This window comes from Petaurus breviceps, unplaced genomic scaffold (assembly GCF_028583685.1).
Source record: "Petaurus breviceps papuanus isolate PSGF00001 unplaced genomic scaffold, PetGlider_PUasm1.0 90760, whole genome shotgun sequence".
Taxonomy (NCBI): Eukaryota; Metazoa; Chordata; class Mammalia; order Diprotodontia; family Petauridae; genus Petaurus; species Petaurus breviceps.
The window spans coordinates 4,213,018-4,239,431 of record NW_027187338.1 but is presented as its reverse complement, the minus strand read 5'-3'; the positions used below and the strand labels follow the sequence as shown (position 1 = coordinate 4,239,431).

The following is a 26,414-nucleotide window of genomic DNA, read 5'->3' as shown; positions in this document are numbered from 1 at the left end:
AAGGAAGGAAGGAAGGAAGGAAGGAAGGAAGGAAAGAAGGAAGGAAGAAAAGAAGGAAGGAAGGAAGGAAGAAAAGAAGGAAGGAAGGAAGGAAGGAAGGAAGGAAGGAAGGAAGGAAGGAAGAAAGGGAGGGAGGGAGGGAGGGAGGAAGGGAGGAAGGAAAGAGGGAATTAGGACAATGGAGGCTTCCCATGCCTGGGATGCACTGTCTTCTCATCTCTACTTTCCAGAACATTTCCCTTCCTGTCAGGCTCAGCCCAGGTTCCACTTCACTGAACACCCCACATTAAAGTGTTTTTCACTCTCTCAATTTTTTGAGCACTTTGTCTGGAGTTCTTATTTGCTTCTATCACTCCATATTTTGCATTATCCACATATGTATACATGCCTTATCCCTTGCACCTTCATTTAAATGTAAGCTCTTTGAAGGTAGACTGTTTTATTGTGTTTAATCTTTATATCTTGAACACTTAGCCTTGCCTCTAATGGCATGTAACATACATTAACTTAACTGAATAAATGAATTCATGAAAAAATGCATTAAACAACATTTATTGATCCTTTGCTATGTACCCAACCCTGCCATGGGACTATGGGGCAGTTAGGATTGTCTGTAGGCCCTGGAATTCCACACCTGCTCTGGGCTTTAATCTCTGCTGTGTACATGTGAGCAGTGGGCCACTCAGTCTACTTTGGTTTAATCCCTGCTAGGTCCTCTCCAGGACACATATTCTCCATCACTCAGGCAGCAAGGATAGGGGGAGGGGTGCAGAATGGCTGGCCAAGTGTCGGATCACAGCCTTCCAGTATTGTGTTTGCCCTACTGTTTGTTAATCCGGATGGGCCCTGATCCTGCCCACTTGGGTGTTGGAAGGATTAAGGCAGAATTACTGGAGCATAATTACATGTCTCTTTGCTATCTGGTTTGCACAGCTCTCTTAATGGGATATTTGTAGTCTGCCTCTCTGGTTAATTGATTAAGTTTCCTGGGTCCCTTGAAGAGGATGATTTCCCCCTGAGGTTGGCCAAGGACAGAAAGGGCATGAGCAGCCTTGGGATATCAGACTGTTTCCAGTGAGGTGGAGGACAGGGGAGGGGAGAGCATAGTATGATTTTGGGGGGGGAGGCTCGAGGTTTTATGAATATTTCTAAAAAGACTTGCAGGGGTGTGGTCACTACAAGCTTGATATGAGACAAGAGTATAATATAGCAGCTGAAAAAAAAGATAACATGACCCAAGCCTGCCTTAATAGAATTGTAGTGTCAAGAATGAGTGAGGTGATTGTCTCACTGTCCTCTGTACTAATCAAGCTATATTTGGAGCATCTTGACTGAGGAAGGACATTGATGCCTCCTTCTAATAATAGCTAACATTATCCAGAACTTTAAGGTTTGCAAAGAGCTTTTCATATACTATCTCATTTTGTCCTCACAACAGCTTTGTGAGGTATTCTTATTATCTCACCTTATAATTGAGGAAACTGAGGTAAAAAGAAGTTAAGTGATTTTCCCAAGGTTCCCATATGTAACACGTGTCTGAAGCAGGATATGAACTCAAGTCTTTCTGACTCCAAGTTAAACGTGCTGCACCATTGTGCCACGCAGCTTCTCTCTCTGGTCATGTGGAAAGGATGCTAGACCAATCAGAGATCCAGCCTCTGACACTGTGAAGTCACTCCTATTATTCTGCCCATCTTACAGTTGAAGAAGATGTAAGCCTTAGAGAAGTTTAACTGCCTTTCCCAGGGTCATACAGATAGTGAGAGTAAGTTCACCATCCCTGGAAGTATTCAAATTCAGAGGCTGGAGGGCCACTTGTTGATAATGTTGTCAAGTGGGCTTCTGCCTAGGTAGAAATTGAATTCTATACCCTCTGAGGGTACTTCATTCTCTAAGGTTCTGTGTTATTTCATAGTTGAGCCCACTAAGAGCTCCTGGGGAAATCATTTCTCACTCATCCTTCCCTCCAGTTCCCTTCTCTCACCATTTCTTCCTCTCTCTCTCTCTCTCTCTCTCTCTCTCTCTCTCTCTCTCTCTCTCACACACACACCCACACACACACACACACACACACACACACACAACTGGCATCAGAAGAAGTGAATGGCAGAACAAGGGAGGGAATTTTAGTCTATCCTGAATTTAAAATGGCACTTAACTCCTAGCAAGCCAGAAGTCTTTGAGAGAGTGTTCCCCTGTTTGCCTATCACCAACTGGTCGGATCAGCCTCAATGGTCTCTGAAATGCTACTGCTCTGATCTCTTCCTCTGGGAAAAAAATAGCTCCCCCTCCCTCCCCTTCCCAGGGCAAGCCCTGGGACAAGAACCCATTACCCAGGCATGTGTGTGTGTGTGTGTGTGTGTGTGTGTGTGTGTGTGTGGCCTCCTGAAGTAATTCCACTGATGAAATGCATTACCTGAGCTCTCATTATCTCTCTGCCATTATCTCTCATTTGCCATAGCTGGGGCCATCGCCTCTCTTTGATTATCTCTGGGTTCCTCTGCATTAACTGCTTGACTCTGGGATCTCCTTTTCATAATAATAGGGACAGGGATTAGATCTGTGATTTCATATATAGGGAACTCCCAGATAAAGACCCTTTGCTAATGCAGGTCCATACTACTCTACAACATACAGTCTTTTTTAAAAAAAAATTTTATTCATTTTGAGCTTCAAATACAAAAAGGCAAAAAAATAATTTCCATGTTCACAGCACAATATAAAAAGAGGATTCAGTATAAAACCATGAATTTCCTCTTCACACTGTTTATTTTTTAAAAAAACTATGTAATAAATACTACACATTGTTTTCAAAGCTACCCTGCTTTTCTGTGCTTCCTACTAAGTTTTCTTTTGTTCTCTGTTGTGCACTTTTTTTCTCCCTCCCTCCCCATTATGTCCTAGAGAAGGCTACCATTACACACACACACACACACACACACACACACACACACACACACATATATATATATAATCATACTATACATACTTCTATTTATCAGTTCTTTCTCTGGAGGTGGATTGCATCTTCTCTCACAGGTCCTTTGTAGTTGAGTTGAGTATCTATGGTACTCAAAATGACTTAGTCATTCACAGTTGTTCTTAGAACAATATTGCTATTACAACATACAGTGTTCTCTTGGTTTTGCTCACTTCACTCTTCATTATTTCATACAAGTCTTCCCATGTTTTCTAAAATCCACCAGTTCATCATTTCTTACAGCACAGTAGTATTCCAACATAATCATATACCACAACTTGTTCAGTCATTCCCCAATTGATGGGCTTCCCTTCAATTTCCAGGTCTTTACCACCACAAAGACAGCTGCTATAAATATTTTAGAACATATCATTTCTTTTCCTTTTCCTAATCAGCTTGGGGAACAGAGCTAAGAGTGGTATTGCTGGGTCAAAGGGCACAATTTTACAACTCTTTGAGCATAATCCCAGATTACTCTCTAAAATGGTTGGATCAATAGCAAATTGTCTTTAGAAAAATACCTATATGGGGTGGCCAGGTAGCACAGACAGTAAGACCACCGGCTCCAGTGTTGAGAAGACCTGGAGATCGAATCCCGGGCTCAGACACTCAGCACCCACCCAGAAACACCTGGCCGTGTAACCTTGAGCAAGTTACTTAACCCCAATTGCTTAGGGGCGGCCAGGTGGCTCAGCGAGTAAGAGCGCTGGCTCCAGTGTTGGGATGACCTGGATCAAATCCCGGCCTCGGATACTCAGCACCACACCCAGAAATAACTGGCCATGTAACCTTGAGCAAGTTACTTAACCCCTATTGCTTGAAAAAAAAATACCTATAACACTGAGATACTGTGACATGCTCAGGGTCATATAGACATATGTGTCAGAGGTGGCAGGATTCAAATGAGATATTCCTGGATCCCTTTACCAATGCCAGATTCCCTTTATCAATACAGATTAGGACCTTCTCTGCAACTAATAGACATAGAGAGATGCCTAGAACCCTGAGAGGTTAAGTGATTTACCCAGGGTCACACAACACCAGCATGTATCCAAGGAGGAACTTGAACTCAGGTCTTCCTGAGTTCTAAGGCCATCTCTTTACTCATCATGCTATGCTGACTGTCAGGATGTATTTCAGAAATGTATTTCATTATAATATTCATTCCACAATGGTGTCTCTAATGAGTTTGTGATAACACTACTAATAATAACTCACACTCACATAGAACTTAAAAGTTTAAAAAACTTATGTTAATTTAAGTCTCACAATAAATCTATTTGGTAGGTATTGCATGAATTCTTAAATTACAGATAATACAGAGATTGTCTCTTTCCATATGAAGGAACAAGGCTCAGAGATCTTGATGAGTTAACCAGGTGCCAGTTGCAGAAGGGAGCTGTTTAAGCAGGCATATAACATGCAATAAACATTTATTAAGCACTTGCTATATGCCAGGCATGAGGTAAGTGCTGGGAATACAAGAATAAAGAAAAAAAGTCCCTGTCCTCAAGGAGTTTACATTCTCTTTTTTTTTTTGAGGTAGGTGGGGTTAAGTGACTTGCCCACAGTCACATAGCTAGTAAGTCTCTGAAACTGGATTTGAACTCAGGTCCTCCTGAAGCCTGGTCCCAAGCTCTATTCACTGTGCCACCTGAATAGCCCCAAGGTTAAATTCTGATGGCAGAAGGCAATACCCAAAAGAAGTAGCATTTGCCCTGGAATTTGAGAATCTAGGTTCAAGTCTTGCCTCTGATACTGACTACCTATATGACCTTGACTAAATCCAAGTCACTTCACATCCTGGTTCTCAGTTTCCTCATCTGTAAAATGAAGAAATTAGACTAGATGGCTTCTGAGGTCTCTTTCAACTCTAAATCTATTATCTCACTTGGGAAGAATTACTCAATTTAAATAATTAAAAATCAAAGTTTGATGGCCACCTGTGGGGAATGTAGAAGAGATGGTTCTTGTTTAAATAAGACTTTGACTCAATGCTTTCTGAGGTTCCCTCAAGTTCTGAAAGCCTGTGGTCCTGTGGAGTAAGAAGACCTGAGATCCAACCTTGGGTTTTCCAGCTATGTGACCTTGGAAAAGTCACTTGGCTTCTCTGGAACTCAACTTTATCTATAAAATGATGGTTGAACTAGCTCACCCTCTGAGCCCCTTCCAACTCTGGGCTTCTACCCACCTCCATGTAGACTGATGAGAGAGAGGCAGAGAATGCAGGTTTTACTGATCTAAATTCCATGTGTCTCCTCTGAGACTTTGCAGAATCTTAGACTGTCAGGGTTGGATGAGACCTTTGGAATTTTCTAGTTTAACCTTGTTGTGTATGTGAGGAAACTGAGACTCAGAGAGGAGAAGAGACTCTCCCAAGGTCACACATCTGGTCAGCAGTGGACCTGGTGCTTGAATTTAGGTTCTTTGAGGTCTCTAGCCTCTTTTATTTTTATTACCACTTAGGACTCCAATACCCTCATGTTTCTTTCTGTGATTCTGTCTTCTGTCCAGGTGGGTGTGTGGTGTCCTGCTGATGGCCTCAACATCACAGAGATTGCCAAGGGCCGGGGTCCTAACGTCACTGATTCCTTGACCAACAGATCCCTCATTGTCACCACTGTGCTGGTAAGAGGCTGCAGCTCTATGTGACCTCCCCCATCCTAGGGAATATCAAATTAAGGGGTAGAGAAGGAAGGGAATAGGAGGAGAGGAACTCATATTCCAATGAAGGCCTTCTCTGTTCAGGAAATAGTGCCCAGCTCCCAATGAAGTGTTTTCAGGAAAGCAGAGAAGGAGCTGATTGGTCTATGGTAAGTTGAGAGTAATCGGGAGGGAAGAACCCAGTCTGGCACAGTCCAAAGACCAATAGCATGGAATTTGGGGCCCAAGGATGTGGGTTTGAACTCCAGCTCTGCTACCTACTTACCACCAGTGTGGACTTGGGCAACTACTACCTCCCCTTCTCTACTTTCTTATCTGTAAAATAAAGGAACTGAATTTAATGATCTCTCAGGTCCCTCACAGTTCAAGATCTCATGAATCTACACAGGAAGCTCTCATGAAACATCCAAGAAGTTTGAAGCAAATCTTGGATGCATTTAGCATCCTTGGCCCCCAAACACAGGTCTGGCTTAAACAATGAGAGGACCAAGGATGGAGGGGCCGGGGATACAGGACTTCAAACGGAGAGGTCAAAGATAGAATGTGTGGGGATAGAGGGCCTGGAATGGAGGAACCAGAGCTAGAAGGACTGAAGTAGAGAAGCTGGGGATATAGGACCTGAGATGGACAGACCGTGCGTGAAGGGACTAGACAGAAAGACTAGGGGTGGAGGGAACAGGGACTGAAGATCAGGGAATGGAGGGACTAGAGACAAAAGAACCTTAGGGGCACAACAGGAGATTCCTGCTCTTTTACTGAGAATCCATTCACCAGGATAGGGATGAATGGGCTGCTATGTTGAAATATGGGTGGGGAGCTTGCAATCTATTTTCTTGAAGAAATAGTTGAATGAGAAGAAGGAGAAGCTTTAAACAACTATCTTCACTCTCTTTTCAAAGAGGACCTTCACTTCCGTATAGTCAGTACTGATTATACAGGGGCCAGGGATCTGGGAGTATTAGTCATTATCAAAGCCCTGTGTGTTTTTCTGCTGCTTCTCTCTCAACTCAGAGGCCAGCATCTTATGTCTCTATACTCGAATTTCCTTCTGACTTACAGATGTTGCAAGTGGGGAGGAGGGGCTGTTAATTAGTATAACTACAATGCCATGTGTCACAGTCTACTTAGGTGGGCCTCTGGGATCCATTCATGGCCATGGCAGGGCTGATAGGGCACAGTTTACTTGGGAACCAAACACAGACCTTGGAATCTACCATGGAAACAGAGGATTTCCCTGGAGAGGGATTTGATGTCATGGAAAGCACCTAGAATGCTCTCTTTACTCACTCCTGCCTTTTGACTTCCCTCCATTCCTTTCAGACTCAGCTCAAATCAGCTCTTCTGTGGGTGGTCTTTCCTCATTACCTCAGCTACTAGTGCTCTAAAATTACCTCCTTTCCACTCTTAACATACCGTGTATGGATCTTTATTTACAAGTTGTCTACCCCATTAGAATGTGAGCTCCTTAAAAGCACATTTGCCTTTCTGTCCTCAGCATTAAGAAAGTAGAAGGCACATAGAAAGCACTTAATAAATGCTTGTTGATAGACTAATTTGCAGTCAGAAGACTTGGGTCTGAGTCCTAACCTTGTCACTTATTAACTTGGTGACCTGGGCATCACATTTTAAGAAAAAAACACTGACAAGCTGAAGTGTCCAGGGAAGTATAACCAAGTTAGTGAAGGGTCTTGAGATCATGTCATAGGAGATCCATTTCAACAAACTAGGAATACTGGGAAGACATGATAATTATCTGCTAGTGGCTGAAGGGTGTTATGTGGAAGGGGATTAAACTCTTTCCATTTGGCTTCAGAGGGCACAACTATTTATAATAATACAAGCAATGGGTATAACTTACAGAAACATATTTAGGCTTGGGGTAAGGAAAAAAATGAGCATTATTGCTGTCTAAAAAAAGAGTGGTGTGACATCAAATGGAGAGGCCAGGTATAGAAGGTCTGGTGATACAGGACCTGGAGGTAGTGAGTTCCCCATCACTAGATCTTTGTGAACAAAGAAAAGATGGTTTGTTGTCAAGTATGTTGTAGGGAAGATTTTTATTCAGGAGTAGGTTGGATTATGTGGCTTCTAAAGTCCTTTCCAACTCTAATATTTTGTGACTGATTTGGACAAGTAGCCTCCCCTCTCTAAACCTCAGTTTCCTCATCTATAAAATAAAGATAACAACAATTATTATTATTGTATAAATATTAGCATTTTATAGTGTTTCAAAGTTTTGCAAAGAGCTTTACACATGGTATCCCATTTGATCCTCACAACAACCCTGGGGGGTAGGTTATATTATAATCCTAACTTCACAAATGAGAAAACTGAGGCAAGTAGGCTAAGTGATTTGCCCAAGGTCATGCAACTCATAAGTTTCTGAGACAGAATTTGAACTTAGGTCCCCTTTACTCCAAATACAACACGCTCTGCCCTGGACTGTCTAGCTGCCTAGGATAATAGTGTTTGGACTAGTTACTTAATGAGGCAGTTTTTTTAAAAAGTACATGATGGAGCATAAAGTACTATGGAGATAGAGAGGTGCTCTTTTTAAGCCAGGCCCATCAGGGATTCACAGAGTGGAATCACACTAACATCAACCGAGCCCTTGGTCCCAGCCAAAGACTGACCACTGAACCCAATGCCGACTGAGTAATAATCCTGACCAAAGACCACCCATAGACTGAGCTCTGGTCCCACCCTCAGGAGAGGCTGAGCCCTCAGGCAAGTTGGTCAGCTTTCTAATGGTTACTGGAGTGACTGAGTGAGTGTGCCCATCCTCAGTGCTGAAATGAGAGTTCAGCAAAATGGGAAAAATGTGGCAGACCCATGTGTGTCATCTTAGTGTACAAAGGGCATCATGCCACATATGCATCTGCTGAAACAAGGTTTCTGAATTTGTCTGATTTTTATCGTCCCTTTGGATCAGCCAAAGTTGGGCTGCCCTTAAAGAGGTAGGAGACAGTGGACTGTTCCGTTCACCAATTAGTCATCAAATGTGAGTCACAAAGCAGCAGCTTGGTCAGGGGGAAAGTGTTTTATATGTGGTTTCAAACCCCACCTCTACCTCTTATGACACTGTATGGACTTGGGCAAATTATTTGGGGTCCCTGGGCTTTAGTTTCCTCATCTTTGAAGTGACAAAGACTGGACTAAATGACCCCTAAAGGGCCCAGCTACAGGTTGGAGCTGGGGCTGCTCCCTTTTATGCCCTCCCTATGTGAGAAGAGTGCAAACCAAGCACACAGGCACACACAAACACAAACACACACATACACACACACACATAAACATCAGTGTGGGTGTGCATGAGTGCCTGTGTTGATTGTCACAGCAACTGCTGTTTTAATGACAGGGAAAAGAACTGGGCAGTCAGTCCAGACGAGTAAGAACTACCCACATCCTTATTCAAGATGGCCCTATGATTTCTAGACTTTTCCTTTTGCTCCTCTTCTAGGAAGCCTAGTGGTGAAGAGAAGTTTTCTCTCTCTCTCTCTCTCTCTCTCTCTCTGGAGTGGGGGGAGGGAGATGAGTTAAAAGATAGGAGTTGGGAGATGACACACCCCTCCCCCTAGGATGGTTAATAATTTTATGCTTCTTGTCTGTGCTTCCCCCAGATCTTGAGCACTCAGAGTGCTGAACCTCACAACTCTAGATGCCCTAAACCCTTCAAGTCCTAAAGACCCTAGGGCCCTAACACATAAGCCCCTCAGCGGCAGGCCATAGGATCAGAACTTAGAGAGGGAAAAGGTGTCAGAGGTCATCATGTGAAATCCTCATTTTACACATGAAGAAAGAGACACATCGAGGTTTAGGGACTCACCCAAGGTTACACAGCTACTAACCAGGTGCCTAAGGTTTTGCACTCAGGTCTTTCTGATTCTTAAGGTCAGTGCCTCATTCACTCCACTAGGGGTGTCAAACTTGCTGCCTGGGGTGGGGCACAAGCAGCACTCCCAGCCCAGGGAACCAGATTTGAATTGTAATTGGGAAATGTTTAACAAAATAAATAAAAATGCAATACAACACAGACGCGTGTTAATTTGTTGTTTTCTAAGTCAATGTGCTGCTGGCAGGGATCTGTTTCTATCTGACTCTGACCCCACTGCTACATCAGACTACCTCCATTTATAGCAGGCTATCTCCCTGAGCCCTAGATCTCTATGGCCTGAGCCTAGGACTGGACTTTGAGATGTTAGGTAGAGAGGAGGGAGAGTAGTAGAAGGCTTCCCTCTACCATGTAGCTCCCAGGCACCCTGCCACTCCACAGAAAGATGCAGGGATAGATAAGTTGCCTAGTCTGATTACAGAACCCCTCATTCTGTAACTCAGGTATGGCTTGGAGGTGCCCATAGCTTACCTCAGTCTTCCTTCCCCCTTCATTTTTTTTTCTTTTTGGAGGGGGGAAGGCAGGGCAATTGGGGTTAAGTTACTTTCCCAAGGTCACACGGCTAGTAAGTGTTCAGTGTCTGAGGACAGATTTGAATTCAGGTCCTCCTGATTCCAGGGCTGGTACTCTATTCACTGCACCACCTAGCCCACCTCCTTCCCCATTTCTATCCCTCCACCCCCACCAGACTAGGTGGTAGAGAAAGGAAACAGACTGAGAAACCTGCCTGCCATCGACCCTGCCTGGGCCAAAGCTCAGCCTCTGCCTCCTGGCCTGTTCTTCAGGAAGCTCGTGGATGAGCACTCATTCCTAGCCACAGAGAAGCACACCATGCCCATAGCTCTTTTGCCTTAGATGCTTGGGACTACTGAAAAGAGCCAGAGATGTGTGTTCTATGTATCAGGGTCATGTGGTGTGTGTGTGTGTCTTGTATCGGAGTGTGTATTACATTCCTTATGTCCATTGAGTCACATCTTAGTGCTATGGGCCTGTGCATACATTCTGTGTATTGTTGAGTCATGTACCTGGGTTTGTTTTTGTTTTTTGTTTTTGGAAGGAGGGGGAGGGGTGTCCTTTTATCTGAATTAGGATGTATTTGTTCTGTTTCTTTCTTTTGTTAAAATCATATTTATATATTCTTTGAGTCATGCATTTGTGTTCATGTGCTCTGTGTGTCAAGTGAATCATGCATCTGTTTTTGTGGGGTGTTCTTTGTGTCCATTAGGATCTCCATGTTCTGCAGGTGTCTTATGTTGGGGTGCATATACACTTTTTTTAGTCTATTGAATCCTGTTTGTGTTAGGGTATGTGCATAATTCTTGTGTCTATTGAGTCATAGACCTGTTTTGTCATTGTTTGATTCATTGTCTTTGTGTGTCTTCTGTTACGATGTCTCGGTACATTTTTTGTGTCCATTGTGTCTTTTTTGGAGAGGTTGCATCTGTGGGTATATGGAGTCATGAGTCCATTTTGCATGTCAGTATTGGGTCTGTATGTGTTTTCTTTGTATCTGCATTAGGCTGTGTGTATTCTGTGTGATTGTGTGTTGGGGATGTGAACATTACTAGGACATATGTTCTGTGTATTTATATGCACACATGAATAGGTCTTATGTCTGTCATCTGTGTGGATCTGTAAACACTGAAACAGAAAAAGGGGATTAGAAGGCAGTTGTTATGTTCGTGGAACCAGAGCCCTTTCCACTCGGTACATCCCTCCCAAAACCTCTCCTGAAGTTCTAAGTCCGTGGACCCTGTCAAGAGATAACTTAATGCCAGGCAGGGCTCCATGTTGTTATAAGTGATTGTAGAAACACCAGAGCGAGAGCCTCAGAAACACAAAACTGGAAAAGGTTATTTTTCTAGGCTCCTGTATTTTGTGACTTGTTGAAGAGAAATATTACCCCAACTACCACCACCGTTCTCCCAGAGCAATATGAGAGCGTGAAGTTATGAAATTGAGGGCACCTTCACTGAGCAATCGATTAGCAGCCGAGAGAGCTTGTGAATTGGCTGTCTGGACATTTCCAGTAATAAATTGTGAAATAGTCCATGAATAAGTAGCTCGTGGAGTTCAGAATTACCCCCTAGGAAATGTTGCCGGCCTGGAGACACATTACCAAGGCGAGCCCCGTCTTAATGCTCAGTGCTTCTGCTGTTAAATATGTATGCTGTCCCCAAAGCACTTCCCGAAATTAATAGCATTTTACAGCTGCTCCAAAGCCAGCGTATTTATATGGAGATGTATAGATCCAGTTGCTGTGGTGGGTTCACAAATGAATTGCTAATTTTAGAGGAGAGTATTGGGGAGGGACCTGAATAGAGAATAGGGGAACAAGATGGGGAGACTTTGTGGTGACACAACCTTTGGGGACATCAAGGCATTGACACAACGGCAGAAGAAGGTACAGTGACCGAGGCCTCTAAAGAGCACAGGAAGGAGGACATAGAATCCGCCGATGGAAAGTTTGTGGGAATATATTTTGAACTTAGTTATTAGTTAGTGGGAACCTCTTTTTCTTGCTTAATAACCTACCAGAGCGTATGTTAAGCTGTGGAGAGAAGTCAGATGTGTGCTAAACACTGCTTGTATGGTGCACCTATAATTTGCATGAGGGGAGAGCCTACAATGTCTCCTATTGAATTCGTGATGGTTTGGAGAGCTCTGATGGGCCAGCCTCTTTTTCTTCCTCTCCTCCAGTAGAAGCTCCCCTTTCTTCACAGTTTGGTCTCTTCCCAACGAGCCTCTTCTCACCTACTTCCCTCAGTCTACTTTGGTCAATGATGAAGGGAAGGCGGAGATTGACTGTAGAGCTGAACTAAAAGGACAAGACTTGCTTTTCTGCACTAAATTAGGTTGGAAAAGTGATTTTCTGAGAAATGCTGGAAAAAAGTCAAGACCCCCTTTTGGAATAAGATAACAGATATTCTCCCTGTTGGTCTGTCAGGCAGAGATCTCCTCTTCAAGGGGCCTGGACTGGGCTGTTTAAAACCCAGTATAAATAAATCTGTCTGGAGGCCTGAGGAACTTAGGTCTGAGAATAGGACTGTCTACCCTCTAGAAGCTGGTAGAGGCTCCTTGTGAACCTGGGCTCCTTCTTAAGAAGACTACCCAGAGTTCAGACTCCTGAGTGTTTAAAAATACTTCCCTAACTAGGACTAACCTGATGCAAATGTTTGTTCTTTCCTTACAATGGCTAAGAGTTGTATGCATCTGTTTTTGTAGACCTGGTAAGAGGGATTTAAGTCATAGAATTAGAAAGTTTAATAAATATAGTCAAATCCAAGCAACTCATTTTACAGATGAGAAAAATGAGGACTCTAAGAGGGGAAGTGACTTGTTCAAGGTTATAAAGGCAGTAGGGAACAGAGCTGGAATTTGAACTCAGGTTCTCTGATTCCAAATCCAGCACCCTTTTCACGATACCATGCTGTCATAACTTACTGGAACAAGAATGGCCCCTGAAAAAGATAGTCCTTGGAGGGATGACCCTGAAACTTCAAAAAACAAGAAGAGAAATGGTAAGTGTTAAATTGCAAGTGAATCTGGGGAGAGTACACACTAGGTCTTTCTCCCAAGGCAAGATGATAGAACCACTTGGCCAGATGTTAGTCACTGGGGGCAGTTTAGTCCCACCAAACTCTGCAAGTCCCAGTGGCTAACCTCTAGATATCCCAGAATATCACAGTTGGAAAGCAATTTATTACAGCCTATCCCCAAACAAACATCCCTTTTGTAAAATCAATGACAAGTGGTCATTGAAGAGGGAGACCATTTAGAAGACTATTGCAATAGTCCAGACAAGATGGGATGAGGATGTGAACTAGGATTGTGGCTATTTGGGTAAAGAGGATATATGAGAGATCTTTTGAAGATAAAAAAATGGCAACATATTAGATATGTGAGGTGAGTGAGAGAGTGGAATCAATGATGACCCGAAGTTTTGATCCTAGGTAACTGGGAAGGTGGTGGTACCTTGACAGTATTAGGACAGTTGGGAAGATATAAGAATTGGTGGAGGGAGCATAGGTTCTCCTTTGGACGTGATAACTTTGAAATACCTACACACCATCCAATTGGCAGTGACCTGGAGCTCAGGAGAGACACTAGGGCTGGATTTATAGATCTAGGAATCATCTTGTGGGGAGTGATAATTGAATATGTGGGTGCTTAACAGATCATCAAAGAAGATAACCTGACCAAGATGACAAAGGTTCAAGGAGGAAAGCTAGGTTTGAACCCAAGCTTTCTGACTTCATATTCATTGCTCATTCTACCACAACACACTGCATTTCCAGCAAATCATCCTTGCCAAGTAATTGCAATAAATTGCCCTGATTCTCAGCTCCATGTACAGCCTAGATGTTTCCCTTTCTGCCTGCTAACAAGAGGTGTCTCATGCAAGGATAATGTAAATGTGGGCCTGGGGGAAGTTGATTTTGTAATGAGCTAATGTAACTGATTGACAGAAGCAGAACAATGGTGAGAAAGGCAGACACAGGATGAATATATAGAGCAGATTGCTAACTAAGTTCAAAATACAATTATTAGCTTCACCATTGCCAGATGGGGGAGTTGTGCTAAGAAAAGGCTTCCTTGTCTAAAGGATCCCAGAAGTTTAGTGACCACAAGCTTGATATAACAACTATAAAAACAAACACAAATTTAAGTTGGATTAAGTTGAATCTGGTGTTCAGAATCAGAGATGATCATTCCACTGTCATCTGCCCTAGTCAGATCACATCTAGCACATGGTACTTAGTTCTGGGCTCCCCAATAAAGAATGAGTAGGGTTGAGCCAGAGAGCATCTGGAGGAAACTTAACAGATTATTGAAGGATCATAAAATCACAGAAACTGGAAAGGATCTTGGAAATTATCTAATCCAGCCCTCTTAATTTACCTCTGCAGAAACTGAGTCCCAGGAATGACTTTCCCAAGGTTACATAGGTAATGAACGGCAGAATCTAGGTCTAGGTTCAAATTCCAGTCCTCTCACTCCAAATCAAGTACACATTACACTGTACCATATAGACTGGGCACAATGATGCATGCCTGTAATCCCTGTTATCAGGGAGACTGAGATTGGTGTATCTTTTGAGCTCAGAAATTCTGAGCTAGAGCAAGCTAAGCCAATTGGGTATCTGAACTAATTTTAACGTTAATTTGGTGAGCCCTTTTGTGATTGGGAGGCCACCAGGTTGCCTAAAGAGGGGTGAGTCAAACCTGGTTAGAAAGGGAACAGGTCAAGGCTCCTGTGCTGACCAAAGTGGGATCAGGCCAATGAGTGGCCTTGCATTTCCATTCCAAGTAAGGTAGGGTGATCTAGTCTAAAACAAACTAACAAAACAAAACAAAACAAAACACAGTCCCACACTGCCTAGATGCTAAGGTATAGGAAGATCAGTTGAAGAAACAGGGAATGTTCAACCTAGAAGAACAGAGGACTTCAGCAGGAGGAGGAAGGAGGGGACCATGATAGTGGTCTCTAAGGTTTTTTAGGGTATATATGTGAAAGAGGCATTAGACTTGTTCTTAAGACCCCAGAAGGGCTGAAGGAGTAGAAAAGAGTGGGAGTTTCAGAGAGAGATTTGGGCTCAGCCCAAGGAAGGATTGCCTGAAAGAGTTCTATTAAAAAGTGGATTGGGCTTCCCTAGGAAGTGTGTGTTCCCATGACTAGAAGTCTTCAAGTGTATTCAAGACATTTCAATTAATACATGTTGGAAATTTTGTTGAGGAGATTCCTTTTAAGGCAAGGATTACACAAGATTCCCTCCAGCTCTGAGATCCTGTGGCTCAGTCAAAGTGTCAAAGATACTAAAGAGATTCTCAGTTATAAAAATTAAGAGCTAGTGGGGCAGCAGCTAGCAAAACTGGCTGGGTGCCTAGGGAGAAGGCTTAATTCAGATGATTCCAAACATGGGAATGAAAGAAAGCTTAACCTCTCTTCCAGAAAGTAGTTTCTTCCAGAACCAGCAGGTTGTGCCTAGAGCCCATGGAGAAAATCCTTATTTTCTTCAAAGACACGGGAACTGATAAGGTACTTAAATGATCTATGGGTAAGAAGAATAAAATCAAGGAGAAAAGTCAGATTTGTATTAAGATGACTGTGACAATCAACCATCAAGAATTCATTAACTACTAGGCACTAGGTTTTAGGGATACAAAGACAGAAAATCAAAATTATTCCTGCCCTCAAAGAGCTTGTATTCTATTGGTGGAAGCAATATATACATATGAGTAAATTAATAAACATATATATATATATATGTAAAGTAAATCCAAGATAATATTAAGCTGGAGGAGGAGTGGAAAAAGCAGCTGAAGGGGAACAGAAAAATCTCTTTTGTAGAATATGGTATTTGAGCAGAACCTGGAAAGAAGCTGGGGACTTTAAGAGATTGAGGTGAGGAAGGGAGTGGCACAGGGCAGATGTAGTGGACAGCCTGGCATAGTAGGCCAATTTGATTGGGATAGAGAATGTTTGAAGAGGAAAGGCAACATGGTGCAATGGAATGTGGTATTTATGGTCTTCTGGGACATGACTTCAAATTCTGATTTTGCTACGTCATATCTGTGTGGCTTTGGGAAGTCATATCACCTCACTGTACCTCAGTTGGGTTGGTTTAAATGACCTTTGAGGTCCCTTACAGTTCTTGATCTGTGACCCTACGATGCTATGAAGTAATGTATAACAAGCTTGGAAAAGTAAGCTGGAACCAAATGAAATACTAGATCATGTTGTGTACATGCAGTTTCCCAGCTTTCATGTTGTTAAAGTCTTAAGATTCTTCAGATTGTGACAGAGAAACTCTCACTCATTAAACATGGTATAAAAGTCTAGGAATTCCAAGTGCCTCTGCTCATGTGTAAGGGACCAGGCTTCATTTCCAAGTTCACTGTCTCAAATGGCAACCCGTTTCCACACCTTCCCACCCCTGTCATACACTTAATCTCTTGAGTGCCATTTTAAATAAGAAGCTATGTGATGTGTAGAAAGGTCACTAGACTGGATAACAGGAAGGCCTAGTCATGGTCTTTCCAGCAAATCAGAACCATAAGTTTGATTTTTAAATTTATTTTTGAACTCTTATTTTTTTCAAGTAATAAGCACAAAATCCTAAATTTCAGAACAGGAAGGGATCTTGGTAATCACCCAATCTAACCCCTCCATTTTCCAGATGAAAAAACTCCATACATAGAGATGAAGCAACTTCCCCAAGGTCATTAAAACAGTACCTAGAGAGCAGAGTCAAGGTTCAAACTCATGTTATTTGACTTCAAATTCAATATTCTTTCCCCAGGATCATGCTACTTACTATGTAGCTATAGACAAACCTCTCTGGGTTTTCAGAGCTTCTTAAACTGTGGATCAAAAGGCCATGTGGGGTTACAAAAAAATTGGCAACAGTAAAAGTTTTATGAATGCACAATGACCAAAAATTAATTAAAAATCAAATGCATAATGAATCTGAGGTGTTTCTGGCAGGGACTTGCCCATGTTGCAGCCTTGGTTCTGAAAACAAAGCATAAATATTTTGCACTGGGCATGTTTCATCCCAGGCAATACCAATGAACATTGCCCAAGTGTGAAAAGAAGTCACAAGGGGTAAAAGCTTAAGAAAACCTGGACAGACTGATATCAAAAGTCTCTTCCAAATCCAATAATTTGCTGATATATGATTTTAATTAAGCAGCAGTAATGCAGCAGGTGTGTGGGGAGGGCTTATTATAGTCTATCTAATCCTAGAAGTTCAACCTTCCTTTATTATTCCTAATCAATCATTCAACAAGCATTTAGTAAGAGGTTGTCACAGTTTCTGTGACAAGTGCTGGAAATACAAAGAATGGCAAAAACAGCTCATGCCCAAGGAGTTTACATTCTAATCTGCTCCCAGGAGAGACAAGTGAGAGAGTGGGGATATTTAGGCTGAAAAAAAAGAAGACCCAGGGGAGACATAATATTTGTCTTCAAATAGTTGAAAAACTGACATGTGGAAGAGTCATTCAACCTATGTTATTCTGCTCCAGAGGGCAAAATGGAAGAAACAGGTGGCAATTACAAGGATGTAAATTTAGACTTGATTCAGAGAAAAGCTCCCTAATATTTAAAAGCTATCCAAAGAGGGATGGGCTGCCTGGGGACAGGAGAAGAGATGTGTTAGCTCTTCTGTGAAGGTCCTCAAACAGAAACTGGATGACTATTTGTTGGGTTTATCATAGTGGGAACTTCTTTGGGAGTATGGGTTGAACTAGGTAGCCATTGAGGTCTCTTTCAGTCCTAAAATTTAGAGATTCTAGAATTCTGATTATATGAGAAGAGGCTTCCTGGGAGACCAAATGGGCTGGGGAATTTCCCAAGCTGAGTCTACATTTTCTTCTTCCACAGGAAAGTTAAAATGTTCCCCACTTGGAAAAGTATAGAAACAGGATTTGGGTAGGGGTGGAAGAAAGGTTCCCTCTGAACTCTGAAACTTTTGGCAGATTCAGTCCTTTACTGAATCTCTCCAATACCTTTCTGGTGTCACTCACTCTAAGTCTGGAAAGAAAAGCTGATTTATAAACTCACCTCTGTACCCATCTACACCTGGGAGGTGCTTTTGGGATCAAATCAATGTCATGGGTCTTATTTACAATGCCTTTATTCTTTCAATAATCTTTTTTTGAACATAAGTTCCTTGAACACAGCAATTGTTTCAACTTTGGATCCTAGAACCTAGAATACAGCCTGAAACAAAGTAGGCACTTAAATCTTTTTGATTTATTATTGAGCAACTACAATGTGCATAGCACTGTGGTAGGGCTGGGGCAGAGGATAAAGATGAATAAGACAATCTTTTTCCCTCAAAAAGATCCCTCATGAAGAAGAACATGGTTCAGGCTAAGGGGGAACCCAAATCTAGGGGAATGGAGGGAACTTTTGCCCTACCCCCATCCTCACAGAAGCCTCCATGTTTCCATCTTCCTCCCCCATCCACTCTCATCTGTCACCTCCAGGAGGAGCCCTTCGTCATGTTCCGGAAGTCAGACATGACCCTCTTTGGGAATGACCGGTTTGAGGGCTATTGCATTGACCTGCTGAAGGAACTGGCCCACATCCTGGGATTCACCTATGAGATCCGGCTGGTGGAAGATGGGAAGTATGGGGCACAGGATGAGAAGGGCCAGTGGAATGGCATGATTAAGGAGCTCATTGACCATGTAAGTAAGGGAGCATGGTGGGGGGTGGAGATGAACACATGGTGGCATCTCTGGGCAATGCACGGGTCCTTTCTATTCCTGCTGTTTCCTGTGATACCATAACACAAGTACCTTCACCCCCAACCCCCTGAAGAAACCTGTCCTGGGGATACAGAGAAAATATTCATGATGTCTGACTTATGACAGAGTCATGACCCCCACCTTCAGGAATCTCTTAGAATGAGGAAGAAGATGTTGTCCAGATTTGATGGAGGAAATAGGGCCCTGGATGTGGTTCAGGCTTTGGTTTTATGTGAGAAACAGGGTCCTTACCTCTGATTCAGCTTTTCAGGGAACTGAGGTCTCTAGATAGAATACTTTCCTAAGAATCTCCCTTTCCCTCCATCACTATCCATGTCCCTGGCTCCATTGCAAGTGCTCAATCTGCCCTGAGCCCTTCTCTGATCAAAACCCCAGAGATGCATGGACAAGGGTTCTCTCAGTTCCTTGTGTGTACCCACCTGCTCTGATTTGGTCTTCTCTCTCACCGGGCTTTAGCTGCGTGATCTTGATTGAATCACTTCACATCTTTGAGTACTTAGTAAAGTAAGGTGATTGAACTAGATGAAGTCTAACTCATCCTCCAATTCTCAGTCCTATTATTCCTCTCCTTCACCCCTTACCCCAATCCCCAGTGATCAAGTGGATGTCTGGCTTGTAATCCTTGGGGCTTAGACCTTGCTCCTGAATCAGCTGTCTGGGGATCAGTTCCTCTACTGACACTCCATCCTGGGGAGTTTTTACCAGGACTTTCTACTCCTTTTGAAGCTTTCCAGAGCCCCATCCTGATCCTCTTGATTTCCCTGATACCTGATCTTGCTTGACTCCCAGAGACCTGATGCACTTAATTCTGGACAACTAGATAGCCTTTGGTTAGAACATGAGTTGGCATTTAGATGGCCTGAGTTCAAATACTGCCTCAGACATTTACTAACAGCATGGCCCGGGACAAGACACTTAACAGCTGTCTGCTTCAGTATCTTCATCTGTAAGATGAAGATAATACTAGCACCTACCTCTCAGGGTTGTTGTAAGAATAAAATTAGATAAAATTTGCAAAACCTCAAATGCTTTTACCATTCCTATCCTAATTTCCCCCCTTCCTCTGCTGCTTCCATTGTATCTGTGTGCACCTCACCAGTGTGGATTTTGCTCTTCCCCATCTCCTCCCATCTCTGCATACTCCAGCCCACCCAGGTGACTTTCTTTACAATTTATTCCTAAAGGAAAAGGACATATACAGATTTGAAAATATGACACTAGGGGAAAACATTCTGAGTACATATAATCATCAACCTATCCAGCCCCAGACTATGAGATTAATATGTAAACTGTTATCTCTAACTTGACTTATTTGGAGGAAGCAACATGTATAAAGGAAAGTTGTGGAATCAGAAGACCTGGATTCTAATCCTACCTACTATGCACATTAGGACAAGCCAGTTAATCACTCTGGTCTACCATTTTTCCAGTTGTAAAATTGAGGGGACTGGACCAAGTGATCACTAAAATTCATAATTTCCACTACCACCCCCAGTTCTAAATCCTTCAATTCTTCTAGTCTAGAATATCATCTGCTTCATGGGCCCCACTCCTGGTCACTGGTAAGACTTTATGATACTCAATCCATGTTGCTATAAGTAATTCAACTTATCACATACAGATTCTGCACGTATGCATGGGTTTGGCCTTGGGAAGCCTGAAGTTTTCCTCTCCCTTTCCTACTTGTGCGCTAGAAGACAGCCCAGAAATCCTCAGAAAGCTCCCTGAGTCCCCACCCTGAGCAACCCTAAGCAGATGCCATGCATGGTTTTGCCCCCCTGTCTCCCCAGAGTGGCAAGGGCCCTGAGTCCAGAGCAGGTCCTCTGGATAAGGAGACTAGGGGAAACTTGTAGTATTAGGTAGCTTCAGCCAGTAAGATAAAGTTTCTGGGTTGCTTGGGCCATATCCTATAGGACTGTAAAGTCTCAACCAGAATGAAGAATGAAATATATACTATACTCCAGAGGGACCATGGGGGACTGACTCTTTCCAAAGGCAAAGAGGTCACAGAGCCTAGATCACCCCTATATCCTCTGGTTCCCTCATGACCATGACCAGGCTTTGAACAAGGACTTTGGTTCAATATGCAAGGAAAAATCCTAACAGTCAAAGCTCTCCAACAGTGGAATTAGATGCTTTGAAAGGTAATGAGTTCTCTGTCACCCAAGGTGTCCCAGTAGAGGCTGAAAAACCACTAGTCACAGGTGCCATACTTCAAGATGTCACAAATGGCATACTTCAAGAAGGAGAGGGACTGGATGCCACCTGAAGTCTCATCCAGCCTAAGATTCTCTAATTCTATAGAGACAGATGTTCAATGCTAGATATCCTTTAAATAGAATCCAGAATTTCTTGAAAACAGAACCTTCAAAATTTTGTTTCTGTGCCCACAGTACCTAGCACAGTCCCTTATACATGTCCCAACACCCCCTCTACCTTACAAATGAAAGAGGAACAGAGGGGTTAACGAACCCACCCAGAGTCATACTTAGTAATTAACAGTGCTGGAATTCAGGCCTGGGTCCTCTGGTTCCACATTCAATGTGTATTCCTTATGTGATGAAAAAACTGTTCATATTGCATTTGGTCCTGGGGAAGAGGAAGGAGGAGATCTGAAATGCCAGATGAAGGAATTTGTATTTTACGTAGAGGTAGTAGGGAGCTATTGAAGGCTTTTGAGCAAGGAAACGACATAGTCAGATCTGATGAGTTCAGAGGCTGGTTTGTGAAGCAGCCTTAGCGAAACACTCAATGGATGCCAGAGCTGTCCCAGGAGAAATCAAAGCTGTAAAAATGAAAGGAGACTAATCTATTGTCTTTATACACGGTGCGTTTATTACAAATTCATGGCGTTCATCACAGCAACGGGGCACTGACAGGAGATACAGGGAACCTTGTTAAACCTGATTCGTTACAATTGATGGGCCCATTAATCCTAGCTTGGTGCCATTTTTAATAACATCATAACCATTTATTAGTGTCGTCAGATAATTAGTCTTCTCTCCAGCTCTTAGAAAGTGTAGCCAAGGCTTGGGAATATTATTACTTCATTATTAGTTAACCCTAATGAAACCATAACATTAAGAGTCAGTGGAGTACAGGAAAGTGTCCTGGACTTAGAATCCAAAGACCTTTAGTCAGATTGTGGCTCTGTAATGTATCAGCTATGACAGAGAGAAAGTTGTCTCCCCTCTTTGAGTCTCGGTTTCTTCTTCTGGGAAATGTCTGCTCTGCCCTTCTAAAAGGGCTATCAGAAGGGTCAAATGAGGTAATAATGGATGTCGATTGCCCTATAGCCCCCAAATGCTATCATTGCCAATTGTTTAGTGGACGATGGGTTGGCTGCTAAAACATCCACTCCTACAAACATAAAAGAGTTGAAGAGGAGAAGGAATCACTTGCCAGTAAGGTCTACACCTTTCATAGGTCTTTCATCGAAAAATAGCCCTCCTACTACCTTACCATTGTCACCTAGCCTCTGTTAAAGAGGAGAAAGGAAGTGTATATCAAGCATGAGAGCAGTCTGGAAAGGGTCCCCTAGAATACCACACAGTAGCAGTTCATTCATCACTTTATGACTAAATGACAGACAGATTACCTTGTTGGATAGATATTTGAATCCTCTGCCTTCCCCTCCTTTACCCTTTTCTGCCCATCCCCGTCCTCCTCTCTTGTCTCCTCATATTTCCTCTCCTTCCCCCTTCTCTCTTCCCCTATTCTTCTCTCATCTTGTGTTCTCTCCACTCTTCCCCTCCTCTCCAGTCCTTTACTCTCATTTTCTTTCTGTTCGTTTTTCTCTCTCCTCTCTTTCTCTCTGATGTGTGTATATGTGTATGTATGTATGTATGTATATACATATACATATTCACATATATGCATACATAGATATCTTTAGAATACATACATATGCATGACTGTCTTTTTATGCCTTACTTGAGGCATTCTTGAGATGTGGCCTTTTATTATAAGTTATCTGTGTATATATCCTGTCATCCCCATCAGACTCTAAACTCCTTGAGGGCAAAAACCATGTTTTTGACTGCTTAGCATTCCCCTTCATCACTTAGCAGAAGGTGTTGCTTATGGGAGGTGCCCAGTACTTGTTTATGGGATGAATGAGTGAAATGTACAGCAGTAAATTTACCCATAGGATGGTGTAGGGTGAGTGTCTCTGGGTGAGCAGCATAGTTAGGAGGAAATATGTCTGGACAAAAATAATTGTCTAGCATTAGGATAGTGTTTACTACAAGCCAGACCCTGTGCTAAGTACTTTGCACATATTACCTCATTTGATCCTCACTCCAGCTTGGGGGGAGGGGTAGGTACTATTCTCTTCATTTTATAGTTGAAGAAACTGAAGCAAATGGAGATTTAAATGACTAGCCCAAAGCCACACAGCTAGTAAGTATCTGAGGCTGGATTTGAATTCAGGCCTTCCTGCACTTTATCCTCTATGCTACCTATTTGTTTCTCCAAGATATTATGCAAATGGGTGAAGATATTCTGTGTGTGTGTATGATTTTTCACTCTTTGGCCCTTCTGCATCCCATCCCCAACCTGGATTTCCCTATCTCAAGGAAGTAACAAACTTCCCATTGTCTAAGAGAAGCTTTACTATGGAAGATGGACCAGGCAGCATTATAATGTTCAGTGCCTTCAGGCTGTGAAGCCATGATTCAGGATGGTCCTGGCTGGGGACCTAGGCAGTAGGGATGAAACTATCACATTAGCTCAAAGGAACTTGATATTTTAAGACCAAGGTCAGTTTTGAAGGAGGTCACTGGTGACATGCCCAGGAATCTGTGCTTAACCCTGAGCTGTTTAACATTTTTATCAATGATTTAAAGGTATTGATGACATGCTCATCAAATTTTCGTATAGCAGAAAAACCTCTGAGAGATAGCTAACATACTGAAAGACAGCATTACGCATATAATGTCTTTGAGAGACCAGAAGATGGGACTCAGTCTAATAAGAGGAAATTTAATCGGGATAAATATAAAGTTTTACACTAGGGTTCAAATAAAAAATCTCACAAGTGTTAGATTGAAAAGGTGTGGTTAGATAATAGTTTATCTGAAAAAGATCTGGGGGTCTTAATGAAGAGAAATCACAATGTGTGTCAGCCATATGTCAATCCATTGAGGATATTGCCATTTGCAGATCAGGGCAGCATATCCAATTCTATCCCACCCAAATACAAGTACTCAGCAGGTAACATGTAAGAGCTCTCCTGAGTGTGTGGAACCAGTGACATTCCCTGGTTGCCAATCCTGGAATTTTGTCCACAAGTCTGTCTATCTGGGAATCCCACTGCTACTATCATTTACTGAGGGTAGAACTGCGAATGCTGAAGCAGAGCAAAAGCAGAACCAAAATTAGGCATTTAGGAACTAAAGAGAGTTTATGAATTTGCCAGCAAGGGAGCTTACCTGCACAGGCAGAGACTCCCCGGAGGAACAAAAGTATAAGGCTTATATATATTTGAATTACAGGGGAGGTACATTGGATACAGAGAGCCTCTTGATTGGACAAGGTTTATTACTGGGGGCTGAAGGATAAAGTTGGGTGGCGGCAGTGTTAAGAGGAAAGGCAGTTGTTTGGATTAGCTGTTTCTCATAACCCTGCCCTAATAAATAGGACTGCTCTGAATACTTTCTGTTTCAGCAGAAAGGAAGGTCATAAACAGTGCAGGGGCTGCAGTAGAAACAGGGTCAAAGGCAAAATAGGGGAACTAAAGACAAAATGAAGTTACTTCAGTTTTCTTGGTTACCTACATAGTCGCCAAAAAAATAAGTTCATCTTTGGCTGCATTAAGAGGCAGTTGGGGGTAGCTAGGCAGCACAGTGAATAGAGTCCTGGCCCTGGAGTCAGGAGACCTGAGTTCAAATCCGGCCTCAGACACTTAACACAAAGACTAGCCATGTGACCTTGGGCAAGTCACTTAACCATAACTGCCGTCCAAAGAGAAAAAAAAAAGAGGCAGTTGGTAGTATATCAGATAGAGTGTTGTCAAGAAGATCTGAGTTCAAATCTAGCCTCAAGAGAATTACTAGCTGAATGATCTTGGGCAAATCACTTAACCTCCGTCTGTATCAGTTTCCTCAGCTATAAAACAGGGATAATAATAATACTTCCCAGGGTCATGTTGAGGACCAAATGAGATAACTGTAAGAAACATGTAGCACAGTGCCTGGTGCATAGTAGGTCTAGTGCCTCGAAGAAGGAAGACGGCCTCATTGTCCTCTGCCTTGGTCAGACCACGCCTGAAGTGTTCTATTTAGTCCCATTTTAGGAAGGACATTTGCAAACTGGAGAGCATCCAGAGGACAGCGGCTAGGACAGTGAGGCATCGCCAAGTTATCTCTCATGAACATTGGTTGAAGGTCCCAGAGTTCACTGGCATGGAGAAAAGGAAGCTTAGCAAGGACCTAATAGCTGACTTTGGGTATTTGAAGGGCTATACTATGGAATGGACACCTGCTTAGCCCCAGAGAGAAGAGCTAGAAACAATGGGTAGAAGTTGCGGAAAGGTAGGTGTAAGTGTAACTGAAAACCAAAAATAAAGCTTGCTACCAATTTAGTGTTGTCCTTAAGTCAAATAGGCTATTTCAGGAGGTGATGAGGTCTCCTTCCCCGGGAGTGTTCAAGCAGAGGATCAATGTTAAGGGTGATATGGAGAGGATTCTGTATCAGAATCGGGTTTTTAGTTGGGCCTAGCATTTGTAATTCTGTGATGCTAACACAGAGAAGTAGCCAGCACAGAGACTGTGTTCCTCTTGCTACTTTTGTAGCTAGGAAAATGAACTTTGAATAACAAGACTGGGAATTTTTCATTTAAAGAGAAAAGACGAGTGAGGGGCAAGGTTGGAAAGGGCTGCATAAGAAAAGGAAATTAGACTTATTCTGGATGATCCCAGAGGACAGAACTGTGACCAGTGACAGGAGATAACAATGAAGCTAATTTTGGCTCAGTATAAGGAAAAATTTAACTGTGCTTAAAAAATGGAATGGACTTCCCCATATGGTAGTGAGGTCTCTGTCATTAGAGAGATTCAAGCAGAGACTGATCATCTGAAGGGATTCCTTCAATGGGTAGAAGATGGACTAGATAACCTTTGAAGTCAAGCAGAACACATATAATCCCTCTTCTATGTGTCAGTTCTTTGAATATTTGAATAAATCAGTTATATCTCCCCTAAGTCTTTTCTTCTTCTCTGCTAATCATCCCCATTTACTTCAAATGAACTTCACCGTGACATGGTTTCAAGTTATCTCTTAATCCTAGCTATTCTGCTATTGATATTTTCTAACTTGTCAATGTCACGCTTAAAATATGGTGATTAGAATTGAACACAATACTTCAAATAAGGTCTGGCAAGAGTAGAAGAGAGAGGATCTATTGGCTCTGGACACTATACTTTTATTAATGCAATCTGAAATGAAATTCCATCCATTGGTGGCCATTTTACACTGTTGATTCATATTCAAATTGCAGCCTATTGGAAGCCTCACATCTTTTTCACATGAAATGCTGTCTAACCAAATTTCTTCCATGCTATATTTATACATTTGAGTTTTTAACCCAAGTGAAGAG

At 42.5% G+C, this 26,414-nt stretch overlaps 1 protein-coding gene across 1 annotated transcript in view; it reads left to right on the top strand.

The window, feature by feature from the left end:
* GRIK3 (glutamate ionotropic receptor kainate type subunit 3) overlaps positions 1-26,414 on the top strand; it is a 324,566-nt gene that overhangs the window by 241,082 nt on the left and 57,070 nt on the right. The window contains exons 9-10 of the mRNA XM_069067957.1: positions 5,495-5,608; positions 18,533-18,736. Coding sequence (XP_068924058.1) covers positions 5,495-5,608; positions 18,533-18,736 — 318 coding nt within the window. The remainder of the gene's footprint in view (positions 1-5,494; positions 5,609-18,532; positions 18,737-26,414) is intronic.